Here is a 14,114-nt window from a genome sequence, read left to right as displayed (position 1 = left end):
CTTGTTGAAACAAGGATCTACAAGAAGAAGATTACATTAGTCCTCTACAAATTGTCTGCTATGTAGTTTATTTGCCCGCAACTTCCCTATGCCCCCCCTTTCTACTTCATTGTCGTAGGTCCTTAAGGAATGGTGTTCACAGCTCCTATTTTTCAACTCCTACTTTTCAATTCCTTGGATCAAACACATCCTAAATTCTTACCCACGAAGGTACAAAAGATTAGGGGTCACATATCAATTTGTTAAAAAAACACAACTAGTAGCAAAGACTATGTATATGGTACTAAATTGAGAATCAAAACAATATATACATAAGAAAATCTAACCCCATTATTTTCAAAAGGAAAAATTACACAAACCACCCTTTAAACTATAGGGTTGGTTACAATAACTTTCAATTTGATCAATTAATCCCCTGTGATTTGATAATGTTTGCAAATCAGCTCCTTTTATTAAACTAGTTTTTATTTGTGAATATTTGAGGTTTCTCCCTCCTCTCTCTTGTTCTCTCTTCTCCCTCCTTCATCCTTTCTCATTCTCATCTCTGAAAGTAGAACCTTAGTTTCATGAACCCCTTTGCTCTCCAAGAAATCAGGGGATATCTTAGCCCTTTCTCTCCATTCACACCCACATCTGATGTCGTTGCCACTGGGAGCTATTTCTATGTTAAAATGGAGTTCTCTCCATTTAGCTTGGAAAGAAAAAAGGGTTTAACTTAATAGATGAAAATTAGAAGAGAATCCCAAGTGGAAGTCTTTATTCCTCTTTATCTCAATGTACGGAGAAGGCAATCCGAGCACTGCGCTTAAAGGTGAAGTAGCCATAGTCTTGACCATTCTGCTGACCGAAGAAAGATGATTTTTTTTTAGTTTGGATTATTGGCAAAGTTTCATTTTACTTTTTGTCCATTTTCATTCATTGCGCTGCAGCCAGTTCTCAGAATTTTTTTGCAATCTTCTTGTATGGAATTTGTATATGGAACTAATTTGTGGGTTCACCAAGTTCTATTTGGATGGCTGAATGGCCCAAAAACTTAATCTGGATAAAATTTTTCCATCCAAATTATAGATTTTTACTCCAAAGTTCTCTCATTTCTCCCAATCACTCAATTGATGCGCAAAATATTGTGGTAATGTGATAGAGAGATGGAGATGAGAAAGAGAGAAGATGAAGAGGAAGGAGAGAGAAATCACAAATATTCATAAATAAAAACAATTTAATAAAAGGAATTGGTTGCAACCATTAACAAACTACAAGGGATTTAATTGATCAAATTGAAAGTTCATAGATGTGAATGTAACCTACCCATAGTTCTCCCTTTCCAAAATGTAATTCTAGATTCACTCATGAAACTTATCAAATATTGTTATCTTTGATCTGAGACAAATACATCAGAGGAATTACAAATACATACAGAACCATAGATGTTAAGGCTTGGATTATTTATTAAAAAAAAGAATCAAAGCCAAAAATAACACCCCTATGATTAAGCCCAACTCAAGATGGTTACCCAAAATTACAACAAAATGCATCTACACATCTATCTTCTTTCAATCAACCCTTGAAGTTGATAATAGGGGATACTTCAAAAATGAGATGCTGACCTACAAAGAAGGTGAGTCCGTAAGTAATATATTGGGGAAACACTAACAGCACAGCAAGTAATCCCCCAACAAATGCAAGCTCCATTTAAGAGGAATGCGGGACTACTCTAAGAGAGAAACTGTCATTGTTTCTTGGTTTGCTCAACGGGAAAGTTTTCTTCCGATTGCCGTTTCCAGAAGTAGTTCGATGCTTCTATCCACCGTGGATGGACCAGAAACTTCTCCTCTTTCAAAGCCCAACGTGACTTCTCCGTTCCAGCATCCATTGAGACCACATGTGTCACAGATTGGTCGAGTTCGGTCGAGCAAGTGCCTCCCAACTGCTCTACCATCTTCCATAGGTGATGGTTATCAGCCTGAAATTTGGTAGGAAAGACCCGGCTGAAGACGACTTTGCATCCCTCGAGAACTTTGCTCCGAACTGTCTTCAGTATCTGTTTAGATGAAGGCAATTTCAAAATTAAGTCCACGATATGATACCATCATGACATTGAATTTCCATCTCAGGAAAGTTTTCAATTTTATGTCTATTAGTACTTTGATATTAAAAAAATAATAAAATTAAAATTAAATTAATTTTAAAATGAATTAAATTAAATTTAAAATTAATTAACCTATTAGACATAAATAAACTTTTGTCTGATAAGAGCTACAACTTTCAACTTTTCGTCTAATAAATCCACAAATTTGTAATATAACTAATGTTTATTTGTGAACAATTACATAATGAAAATGTCCGGAGCTGAAATTCGAATTTGATCAAGTCAAGGACAAAAATATAGGAATCAAGTAGAAATTATAGTTAATAGTCATTACTAGAAGATTTTAGATCATCGAACTTCCAGGAGGGAACAAACTTTTACCTGCCTCACATCTCTGTCAACCAAATCATCCGATAATTCCTACAGAAGAAATCCTAACAGTGAGATTGAGGTAAAAAATTGAAAACAAAAATGTAACAATAGAGAGAGAGGGACATACGTTAAAGAATACACTATGGACTTGCTTCAGAACTTTCAGGATGGTTGCCAGTGCCCCATCAGTTTCACTCTCGTCACTCTTCAACTCAGATAGAGATTTACAATTGAAGCCAAATTGGTGACAACTTGAAGCAAAAAAGTGATATCTCTCCATCAATATCAAGTTTTTTTTATGTTTTGGCCATGCCTATCATAAGAATTGATAATGTTTAGCTCCATATGTGTATGAAGAATAGGTAGTTCAGCAACCCAAAAATGACAAAATCAACGTTCAAAGACCCTGACAAAAATATCCCAATTCAACATCTAAGACTGAATCGCAAAGAATAGAAAACCAGTCTAATGAGACATTTTTCTTGATGAACTAAGACACTCACTAAGTAAACATTCACAGGCAATCCCATTACAAGATTCTATTGTTTAATAAGAGAACCATGTTGCATTGAATAATCCACAAGAGTAACGGAGGGAGATTCCTCAAAAAAAATAATTATAAAGAAAGAGAAACTAGAGATTACAGAAAACATCCCCAACTATAATAAATAATAAACTAAGAGGATAATAAAATAACTTTTGGAGTTGGGGAACCAACATGCTGCATTAACTTTAAGAATTACGATCCTTCCTTTGCATGACATAATCTTCTTATCTATCAAATGTATTTAAACCTTCTCTCAAATGTGGAAGAACATATTTTTTTCACTGAATGCATTATGCAATTTATCGGCCTCTTTCAATGCATGATGGGAATCTCACGGTTACATACTCATTTAATTATCATAAGTTGATAACTAGGCAGCAACAATAGATCAAGTGTACAGAAGTATCGGCTAATTCTAGATGCACTTACATTTTCAGTATCATCGAGGATCAGAACAGCACTTTCCTGACCCAGCACCACATCAAGACCTTTTTGATGCTTTTGAGTGCCATCATCCCGAGAAATAACTTTTCCATTAAAGTACTCCTTCTTGGGGTCCAGCAACTTTGCCATTTCGAAGGCATATGCTCGCTCCCCCATAGTGTATATATACATTTCGAACAGTTGATTAGCTTCTTTCAAAAATGAATGGACAAATGGCCTCAATTTTGTCATTGTATGAACAGAGTTCAATAGGAAAAGGCTTCCTTTGGTGACATCTATTCAAAATTTTTACCATAGCATCAAAAACACCAACATCAGGAATTCGTAGGAAGCTTAGATAATTAAGCCAAATTTTTAAGATTAATTACTTGACATCATATAAGAAAGCAAGCAAAATTTAAATTAAACACTACTGAACAGTTAAGACCCAAAAAAAGGGGCAATTTATTTCATGGTCCACGAGGGCAAGGGAAAAAATGGTCAAGATGCACGTTACAAAATTCGTATAAGGAAATCTGTGTCAGGGCCCTCATCCCAAAACGGGCCATTCAAACTCAAACTCAAACTCTTACCAATCTCTTAAGGGGTGTTTGGCAAAGGAGTTGGAGTTGGAGTTGGAGAGAGTGGAGTTAACAACTCCGCTCATTGTTTGGCCTAAAGAGTTTGTAGGTCCCACAACTAAAAAAACATCAATTTTGTGTTTTATTAATACCAAACTAAATTACTCTGCAAACTTCACAACTCCAACCTTTGCCTCAAACACCCCTTTAGAGACATCTCCGAGTCAAGATGTACTTGTAGAGATAGTCCCATAAGTTATGCTTATAAAGTGCTTATACTGATTGATTCAAATTTCAGTTTTTATCACAGCAGAAACCCATAGCAAAAAAATAAAATAAACTGACCCAAGTTTGAATTCACACGACCTTTATTTTCCTAAAGAAATAAAATAAAAGATAGCATTCTTCCATATAGTGAAAAGACACCTGCCTAGGATTTAATATCCTATGAGTTTCCTTGACTCCCAAATATCGTTGGAACAAGCGAGTTTTCCTATGATTAGTCGAGTGTGAGCTAGCCCGGACACTCACGGATATTTAATATATATATATATATAGGACACGCCAAAATCTAAATTTCTCCCTTTTACTAGTTTAGCAAAAGAAATTATCCCAACCTTTTCTTAATGTTTCTTGATATTTGAAAAGTTTCAAAGTAATTCCAACGTCCCAAAAGATTAAGAATTACTAACAAAGAGCCCCTCCTCAATATACTTTACAAAAAAAAATCCAAATTTGAATTGAATTCACAAAACTATTGAACTCCATGTTGCAAATTTGTCCATGCTGAATTTAAAGTATTTAATTTTAAATAAAAGAAAACTGTTTGTCGTAGCTGCTCAAGGTGCAAATAATTTAAAACAGCAAATACAAAAGCTTAGGATTAGGGGAATGTACTTATGTGTTTCATATATATAAAAGGAAGAAAAAAGAACACAGCAAACAGAAAAGAGCAATGGTGAAAGCAAAATCACGATGGGAATGAAATAACAGTCAACACCATATCGAAATTACTTTAGAAAGTAGAACTATGTACGGATGAGAGGACAATGTACCATCTAGAGAATCTGTTTGACTCCTTAAATACTCCTCTTCAGGTGTCAAATGCCCTAGTTGAGTTGAGTTTAATAGTGTGTGATCCAGATCAAGAACCAGGATAAGCTTTTTATGCAGCAATAAGCTCTTCATGTCTATGTTACGCAGCCGATTAATTTCATCATTATTTAGTCTGAGTCCCTACAAGATTATCAGATGGGCCATATATTTAGCACATAGTTTGATATACTAGCAAACTACAAGTTACTGGTATTTCTCTAGCCATGCTAAGTTAAAATCCATAGCTAGTGTCTATTTTGTCAACATTGAACAAAAATAACTGAAGGAAAATATATATATACACACATATATGTATACATACATATATATTAACAGAACATCTCAAACTACAAGGGATTGTTCCACTATTTTCTTTTTTTTTTTTTTTTTTTTAAAGAAACTGATAGTATATTGATCAAAGAAGCATATATAAATGAAGATGCTTCTCCAATCATGGTAAGTTGAAATCCAAGCTAGTATCTATTTTGACAACAGTGAATGAATATATATTGAAAAGAATGAACATGTCAAACTACATGGAATTATTCCATTATCTTTCTCTCTTTCGAGTTTCTTTCCTCCCTCCCGTCTTTCTTTTTCCTAGAAACACCCTTTCTTTAGAGTCCCAAGACCATTGAAGGAACCAGGACTAAAATCGCCTGAATACCTACTGAGGCAAGAGCAGACTGACTGGAATCCCAATTTCCCATCAATTCTTCCCTTATTTGCAGGAGGAAAACTCAAGGGGCTAGAAAAGAAATAAAGATCTCCACTCCACCAACCCTACACAAAAGAAGTCCCCCTCCTCTCCCATTAACAACAGCATTCAGCAAAGAACTCCCAAGGAATAAAACCGGTCTGTAAGGTTAGGCACAACCTAAAAAAGGGGCAGAATTCAAAAACGGAGAGGGTTAGGGACCGCCCTCCATACCCATAGGACCCACCCCTCCCACCTAGGAAGCACGGACACGGACACAAGACACGCAACACAACACGACACGACATGGCGACACGCCAATTTCTAAAATTGTAGGAGACGACATGTTGGAGACATTATTTCTTTTTTAAGAAATCATATATATATATATATACACACACACTTATTAAAGATAATTTTTTATTAATTATTTAAAATACTAGCTTTTTATTAATTATTTAAAATACTAGTTTTTTTTTTTTATCAAGTATTAAAAATAATTAATACTAGTTTTGTTTGTTAATTATTAACATTTTTTATAAAAATTAGTAAAGAAAAAGGAAAAGGCATTTAAAACCAAGTTGACATCATTTCTAAATGGTGCCCACTTTGTAAACTCCCAGACCACCTGAGTTCCTTCTAACCCACCCCCCACCCCCACCCCCCATCCCAGCCAAACATTCTATACATGGTAATTGGTAACAAAGAAAAGAAGATAATTAGATATTCATATAAAGAAAACTTACCTTATGTATATACCCAAATGTCACGCCAGATTCCTCATCCAACCTTTGCCCACATATGATACACATATTTCCAAATGAACCAGGATGACTGCATAATTGTTGCTTTGATATTGCTTCTGTAATAGATTATTATTTTCAAAACAGAAGAATTCAGCAATTAGAGAAATACCAACGCACGAATACAAGGAGTCAAATACTTGCTTCAACATGAAGGCTTTTATATTTCTATATTAATAAGTTACAATTACACAAGACTGAATAGGTTACATTGGTAGGGGAAGAAAGAAACCAAAATAAAGGATATATGGTGAGCAGAGGATCGTTGAACTGAAATAGTTCATGAAATCAGATACCACAAAATTTCAGGTGCATATCCATCTAGCATCTTCGTAATTCTTAGTTTTCGAAGAAACTAAAAATGACTATTTTTGTTTAGACCAAAGATTGCCACAAGTATCATATAAAGAACAATTCCCGTCCTGTTCTTTATTTTTTATCCACTAGTGTTCGGATCAATTTGAACATAAAGCCAGAGAATATGTTATTTCACTTTTGGTTATACAGGGATGTAGGTATCCTTCCCTTCCCTTTGAGATTTCATAGTTTCTAGGGAAGACTGTCTTACTCAATAACAATAACAGGGAGTGTTTATATATAGATCATTTTGGGGCCAACTTGATATGGTTCTTAAAGAAGCTCATAAAATTCAAAAAAGATGGACAAAAAAGGGTGACAAACCTCCAATCAGATTCGCATATAAGAAGGGAAGAGGAGGCAACCACCAAACACACAATGTGTAACAGAAGATTAGCAACGGAAATGCTCTATGAATATGTAGAGTGGGAGGAAAAAAAGGACAGACACAGCAAGCACGTCGTATAGCTGTCTAATAAGTAAGGAAGTAGTACAGTATAAACTGTATATAGTACAGGTCGCAGCCACAAATTGGCAACATTGAAAGGGGTAGAGCAAGAGTAAAAGATGGGCAACAAAAGGGGTTAGTACAAACAGTTTAACTTACCTGAACTTTGCTCTTCAACTCCATACAGAATATCCTCCTCTGAGTTTTCCAGTTTCTCCACCTTACGGCGCTTTATCCTAAAAAATTGAATGAAATGAATAAAAAATACATGACATGTTGAATAGATAAAATGACAATAAACTACCACAATTTAGTTATATGGTTATAACTTATAAGCAATCCTACAAACCCTCGTTATTATGTGCAGAAATGATAGTCGCCACTTGCCATGACTCAATGCTGTTATTCATGCAAAAGGAAAAATAATACAAATTACAAACACAGAAATCACAAATGACTCTTATTGGATAGCAGCATCCTGTTTACCATAGATTTAGACTTTTAATACAAAATAATAATTACACACAAGGTAACTGATAAAAACTTTCATGAACTACGATATCTATAAAAGAAAATAATTAGATGAAAGTGAAACTAAATGACAGATAAACTCATTACCTGAGAGTTTAAATAATTATGATTGCTGTAAATGTCTAATTTTCAATTTTATATTCTTTTCTCTTTTTTGTGCTGCTTTGCAGTTTGCTCTTATTCTTTCATTCTTCTTGGAAATTTGGCTTCTTAAAAAAAAAATCTTTTAAGATGAATGACTGAAAGTTTGGAATTTAGAAGCTTAGAATCTACAAATTGCTATAAAATTATCACAAGAAAGTCAGATGGGTAAACCTGAAACGTTAAACCAATCATGAAATCCTATTTTAATAAGCATTTTCAAATGTCATAGTCGTACAATACCAACCATAATCTTTTTTTTAAAAAAAAAAGAACACTGTCCAGAAATTGAAAAAGGAACTCATCGCTCTTAAATCTTAATCATTTTTTTATAAAATTAATAACTTTCATTGAAAAAACAAAGAGAGAGAATACGAGGGTGTAAAAAAAAACCAACCCACAAAACAATCCTTCTACAGAAAGGGGTTCCAACTAAGTAAGATGTGTCCTAAAGAGTAATTACAAAAAAAGATCCAAAATCGAAGCCCACAAAGAAATATGAAATCTCACCGAGGACCAAACTTCATTAGGGTTCCTATACCTACCCCTGAACACCCTATCATTCCTTTCCTCCCAAATATCCCACAAAATAGCACAGACTCCAACAAACCACAAAAAGCAGCATCTCTTTCTCTAAAAGACGAATGGAGAAACTCCCCAATAATCGTGAAAATATCCCTCTAGCTAGCAATCTACACATCAAACTCCTGCAAGAAATAACTCCACATAGATCTCGCATACGAATAGCACCACAAGAGGTGATCCAGGTCTTCCTTCGCCTTTCGAAACAAAGTACAACAAAAAGGACCCGTTAACGATGTCCTCTTCCTAACAAGCCTAGCCATGGTATTCACCTAACCCAACAACACTTGCTAGGTAAAGAACTTAACTTTCTTAGGTATCTTAATCCTCCAAACCACGTCAAAAACCGACTCTCTAGCAGGGGTGGGATCAATAATCAAATAAAGAAAGATTTGCAAGAAAAGCCTTTCAAAAGATCAAGGCTCTAGACACAAATGTCCCTTCTCCCCTCCCTAAAGCTGCACTCTTCCAACAAAGATAGAAAAGAGGTTGTCTTCATCATTTCCCTATTGGATAAATGAGGATGGACCCAAAAGAAAAGGACACGAAGCTTCCTGATCTGACCAACAAATCAAAGATGGTATGATTTTTAAAGGAAGACAAATGATAAAGACAAGAAAACGCATAGCAAAGGGGTCTATCCCCCACCCACTGATCTTCCCAAAAATATGTACCCCTACCATCCCCTACAACAAAATGGACTAGAGGAGGGAAGCTCAAGTGCAATATCTTTCCGAGAACTCCAGTGTGTACCTTTAACCCCCTTAGCCACCCAATCAAAAGGATAGGTACCATACTTACTCTCGGTGATTCTATGCCATAAAGATTCGGGTTCAAGGACAAAACGCCAAAGCCACTTAACCAGCAGGACATTGTTGCGAAGCCTTAAATTACTAATCTCTGGCCCTCTTTTGGTTCAGGGGTGCTCAACCACCTCCCAGCTAACAAGGTGAGATCCCTTTCATTCATCCCCCCCCCCCCCCCCCCCAAAAGAAAGTTTCTCATGTACTTCTCCAGATTCTTACAAACCACGCTTGAAGCACGAAACAAAGAGAAATAATAAATGGGAACGTTACTCAGCGTTGACTTGATCAAAGTAAGTCTACCAACTTTAGAGAAGAAGCTTTTCTTCCATGAGGCAAGCCTCTTATGAATCTTCTCAGAAATGGAGTCCCAAATGAGATGGCCTTCGGGTTTCCCCCGAAAGGAAGGTCAAGGTATGAAGAGGGGAAGGAACCAACCTCACAACCAATCATCTCCGTCCATCTCTTAAGCTTATCTTGATCGCAATTAATACCCAAAATTTTGCACTTGCTCCTAATGATTTTTAGTCCATACATGGATTTGAAAAACCCCACCATATGATTAGGATAAAAAAAATCCTCATTGCCAGAGCAGAATAGCATTGTATCATCAGCAAACTGGAGATGAGCCAATGCTTCCTCTTTCAAACCATAAAAGGCTCAATAATATTCCCCTCCACACCCCTAGAGATGAGACGGCTTAAAACATCCACAACAATTAAAAACAAAAAGAAGGGGGATAGGGGATCCCCTTGTCTCAAACCTCTAGAAGCCTTATTTCCGCTGACACTTATATCATATCTTTATCTATATGAGGATTCAAAAGAGAGCCAAACAACTACAAAATACTTTCCATCTAATTCTCGATTGAAGTAATAAAAACATTGGATTGACCAAAAATGAAAACCTAAAACCACTGTCTTTAGGCATTATTAACTTCAAAGAACAATGGAAGTTTATTAATTTTAAAAATTAATTGTACCTCTCACTTTCGGCATTATTGTCACCCTCGGCCTTTTCATAGGGTGATGAATCAGACGAATGGGAATCTAGAGCTACATCAAGAAACGCAGCAAAATCATCACTGCTTGATGAGTGAGCTGGAGAATTAGTTGCAAGGCTCATCTGAAATATCCACCAAATAGGAAGGGGAAAATAAAAAAACCTTAGTAGATTGTAGCATTAATATGCAATACCAAGACTGGAAACAATAGAGCCAAATTCAGAAGGGAAAAGATCTTACAAAAAAAATATTAAGCATGTAGTCTAATGAAACATTTAGAAGTGGAAAGAAAAATATAAAATAGATAGCTTCTACTGAGTATAGCAGATGGACAAAGAAAGAAGCATTCTAGGATAACATCAATTTCAATTCCTAAATAAGCTGACTTCAGTTAGTAGGTCAGACTTCTTTTCATTTCTAATCATTTCCAAATAAACTTGCATGTACTTCAAATAATTTCACAAAGAAACCACCTAGGGCTGCAACATTTTGGGTTCAAAAATTCATAGAATATACAATATACTACAATTATTGTTACATAAACTTATAACCTCAAAAGAATCCTCATACCTAACTATCCCAGGTTCATCAATATCAGGACAATTAAAAAAAACTAACATTCTAATCTTTGATCAAAGAACCTAAACGAGACTAAAAATTCAACACTTATAACATTAAATAGGTCAGCTGAAAGAACCAATGTGATCCAAACTTAACTTAGGAAATGATCACTTTCATAAGCCATTAAGGACAACTCAACTTCAAAACAACATTAACAACTCCAACATTAAATTTCCAACCCCAAAGTTAAGACAAATAACAACAGGATAAATTAACGGCAAGCTCATAACACTAACTAAACTATAAAAGGTAAATCAACTAGACTAAGCACAAGCAGAAGCTTGCATGAAAACGTTTCATGCGAGCTTTTCTTTAAACTATTTGGCAGAGCCAAAAATAATATTTTAAACTTAGTAATGTTACTTACCACGAAATCGAGCCTGAATAACAAACAATTTATCTTCTTCTCGACTTTGAGTAATCTTGGATCAAATCCCCTAACACAGACCATAATTAAACTTAACTCCAAACTTTAGGGCCTAAGTCCAAAACACAAATTTAACTTTACAAAACTTCAAACAACTTACCCAACACCTGGTTTAATCCAAAACCACTTCAAAACATCAACCAAAAATTCCAATCTATGCGTAGACCACAAATAGGAATTATAAACCCAATTTACAGCGATTATTCTTAATCCAAAAGGGTTCCAAATCCGATATTAACCAAAAATCAACCAATTCGGTCCTTAACACTTGCTGGACAGCAAGCTAACGTCCTCAAAATCTTCAATCTAAAATCCAAACATTATGGGTAAATCAAATTTAGGCCAAAATCTTAGTGGATACTTAAGAATATCCAAGAAAAACCCATAAAATACCAAATCTTACCCAAAACCAAGAATCCCGCGAAAGACTAACGGCAACGGCTGTGGTCGACGGAAGATAGAGAGAGGCTAACCGCCGTCAGACCCACGCGGCGGCAACGTAGGCAGTCGGAAGACGACGTGAGGACTGGCCGGAGACTAGTGGCCGGCGGACAGGGGCACGACTAACCTGCGTTTCCTTGTTGCGTGAGGTAGGAGAGAGTTTAAGAGAAGGTGTGAGAGGGATGGGCTAATCGTATTAACTCAAATTTACTCTCCTCCTATACATAAATATAAAGCTATCCTAGTTAAACACTTATCTCCACCAATTGACTCAAATTTATTTCCAATAATCCAAAATTAAGTGTTCTTTGTTAAATAGACTAGTGAAAGTGTTTTTAAATATAAATTCAAAATTATTGACAATAATAAAACCATATGAATGTATAACAAATAAATTAAACTTTGTAAAATACTTCCGACAAAATGTAACCAAAGACATGAATATTTATATTTTAGACGATTGTTTATAAAATGTGTTTAAACTAAAATAACTTTTCTATTAACATTTTTCCTTAAATAATCCAAACATGCTCTATTTCAAGTTTTGTTAAATTAAGATCACAGGTTAAAAACATTAGCATGCTCTATGAGATCTGAACATGTTCTACTTCAATGATAAATTTGCAATAAGTACATGTTTTTGAAAAAAAAAATCATGTTCAAACAAAATAAGTCTATATGCAAGAAAATGGCCTACAATTTATGCCCCTAACCCAAACTTGTTTTAATAAACCAAAATTGTAGATGAACCTGACCTAAATTGATTCTCTAAACTCTAAACCCTAATAAGTACAGAAAAAAAAAAAAAAAAAAAAAAAAAAAAAAAAAAAACTAATATTAGTACATCCAAAAGGACCAAATAGACGGAGAATAACGTAACTTAAAATCGAATATATTTTCAAATTTGGTGGAACGAGTCTTTTTATCTCTTTATAAAGTAGGATATTTAACATACAATTAAAAATAATAGATAGCTTAAACTCATACTTCATAATTTCATGATAAACAAACCACAAACTTAACGAACCTAGACTAAAAAACTTTGTACCCTAAAATAGGAGTGCAACCAAAAACCAAACTAATCCAAAGCGATCCACTAGTTTGGTTTGATTTTTTTAGTATAAAATTGGATTACTTGGATTGTATTTGGAGCAAACCAAAAAGTATTGGTTCTGATCGTCAAAATAAACCGAACCGAGGATATATATACCCTTAAAAACAAACTCTAATATTAGGTATCTTTTAGTATTCTAGTTATTATGATGCATATGAATTTGTTGTTTAGAAAAAGAACCAATTATTGTGGAGTGAGTATGTTTTTTATTTAGAAAAGTACCCAGAAAAAAATGTCCAATTTCAATTTTTATATATATATAAAAAAAAAGAAAAGAAATATATCTTATTTTAATTTAAAATTAGCAAAAATGACCAATTGTGAAACAAAAGTAAAAATAAAAATAAAAAATTAGAAGAAAAAAAAGAAAATTCCAAAAACTGAGAACCAAATCGATGATAAACTAAACCAAATAAAAACCAACCAATTGGTTTTGTTTTTTGTTGGACATCGATTTGAATCCCTTCTCTATAAAATCGATTGGTTTGGTTTGGTTCTTGGTTGGTCCCAAAATCAACAAAATCTAATCGACTATCACTTTTACCCCCCAAAATATACACTATTCAACTCCACAAACTATTATAACCAATTCAACATCCAAACTAGCTCTAAAAGTATTCATAGCCATGATTTTCTAAATTTGTAAATATAGCAAAAAATAATTAAATGTGGTTTTTGTTTTTTTTTTTAATTATTTCAATTTTACCATATTTTGTATATTAGTTTTTGAAATTTTTGGTATTTTATTCGGTGTGTATTATAAAGTATGAAATGGGTAAATATACACAAAGTAAAGATATGGAAGATTCTAAATTAGCCTAAATTAAGGAGTATAATCTGCTAATTTACAAATAAGATATGTATATATGGTACACCCTCCCTCAAACTCAAGGTGGTAGAGTAAAGACCAACTTGAGTTTGTGAAGCAACAGAATGAAATGTCTAGGTGACAACGCTTTGGTGAAGATATCAACAGGTTGCTCTATAGTGGAGACGGATCGAAGGAGGGGAGTGTTGTTCAAAAGATGATGACAAACAAAGT

General features: G+C 34.4%; 1 protein-coding gene across 4 annotated transcripts; it reads right to left on the bottom strand.

Annotated features, from left to right (window-relative positions):
* Nucleotides 1-1,318: 1,318 nt before the first annotated feature.
* Nucleotides 1,319-12,246, bottom strand: CPL4 (C-terminal domain phosphatase-like 4). Of its 4 annotated transcripts, XM_039034453.2 has the most exons (11): nt 11,921-12,246; nt 11,618-11,823; nt 11,458-11,527; nt 10,449-10,591; nt 7,569-7,645; nt 6,548-6,663; nt 5,065-5,245; nt 3,435-3,724; nt 2,586-2,771; nt 2,468-2,506; nt 1,319-2,038 (listed from the first exon to the last, which is right to left on the bottom strand). In XM_039034453.2, exons 4-11 carry the CDS (start codon nt 10,589-10,591, stop codon nt 1,727-1,729), a joined length of 1,344 nt encoding a protein of 447 aa, XP_038890381.1. In that variant the 5' UTR covers nt 11,458-11,527; nt 11,618-11,823; nt 11,921-12,246; the 3' UTR covers nt 1,319-1,726. The 4 variants fall into 4 exon arrangements, with proteins under 4 accessions (XP_038890381.1, XP_090170995.1, XP_090170994.1 ...); XM_090314869.1 differs by lacking the exon at nt 11,618-11,823 and having other exon boundaries at nt 11,921-12,167; XM_090314868.1 differs by lacking the exon at nt 11,921-12,246 and having other exon boundaries at nt 11,458-11,529; nt 11,631-11,699.
* Between the last annotated feature and the right edge of the window lie 1,868 nt (nt 12,247-14,114).

This window comes from Benincasa hispida, chromosome 6, assembly GCF_027475165.1.
Source record: "Benincasa hispida cultivar pf3 chromosome 6, pf3_genome.v1.1, whole genome shotgun sequence".
NCBI classification, from domain to species: domain Eukaryota; kingdom Viridiplantae; phylum Streptophyta; class Magnoliopsida; order Cucurbitales; family Cucurbitaceae; genus Benincasa; species Benincasa hispida.
Note: the sequence above shows the minus strand (reverse complement) of the source record. Positions and strands in the feature narration are given on the sequence as shown.

Excerpts from the sequence above, each read along its gene's own strand:
- CPL4 (XM_039034453.2), bottom strand. The coding sequence starts at position 10,591 with ATGAGCCTTGCAACTAATTCTCCAGCTCACTCATCAAGCAGTGATGAT. Across the intron at positions 6,664-7,568 it reads AGTTGAAGAGCAAAGTTCAG|AAGCAATATCAAAGCAACAA; the intron begins GTAAGTTAAACT and ends AATCTATTACAG. Across the intron at positions 2,507-2,585 it reads TCCATAGTGTATTCTTTAAC|GAATTATCGGATGATTTGGT; the intron begins GTATGTCCCTCT and ends TTTCTTCTGTAG.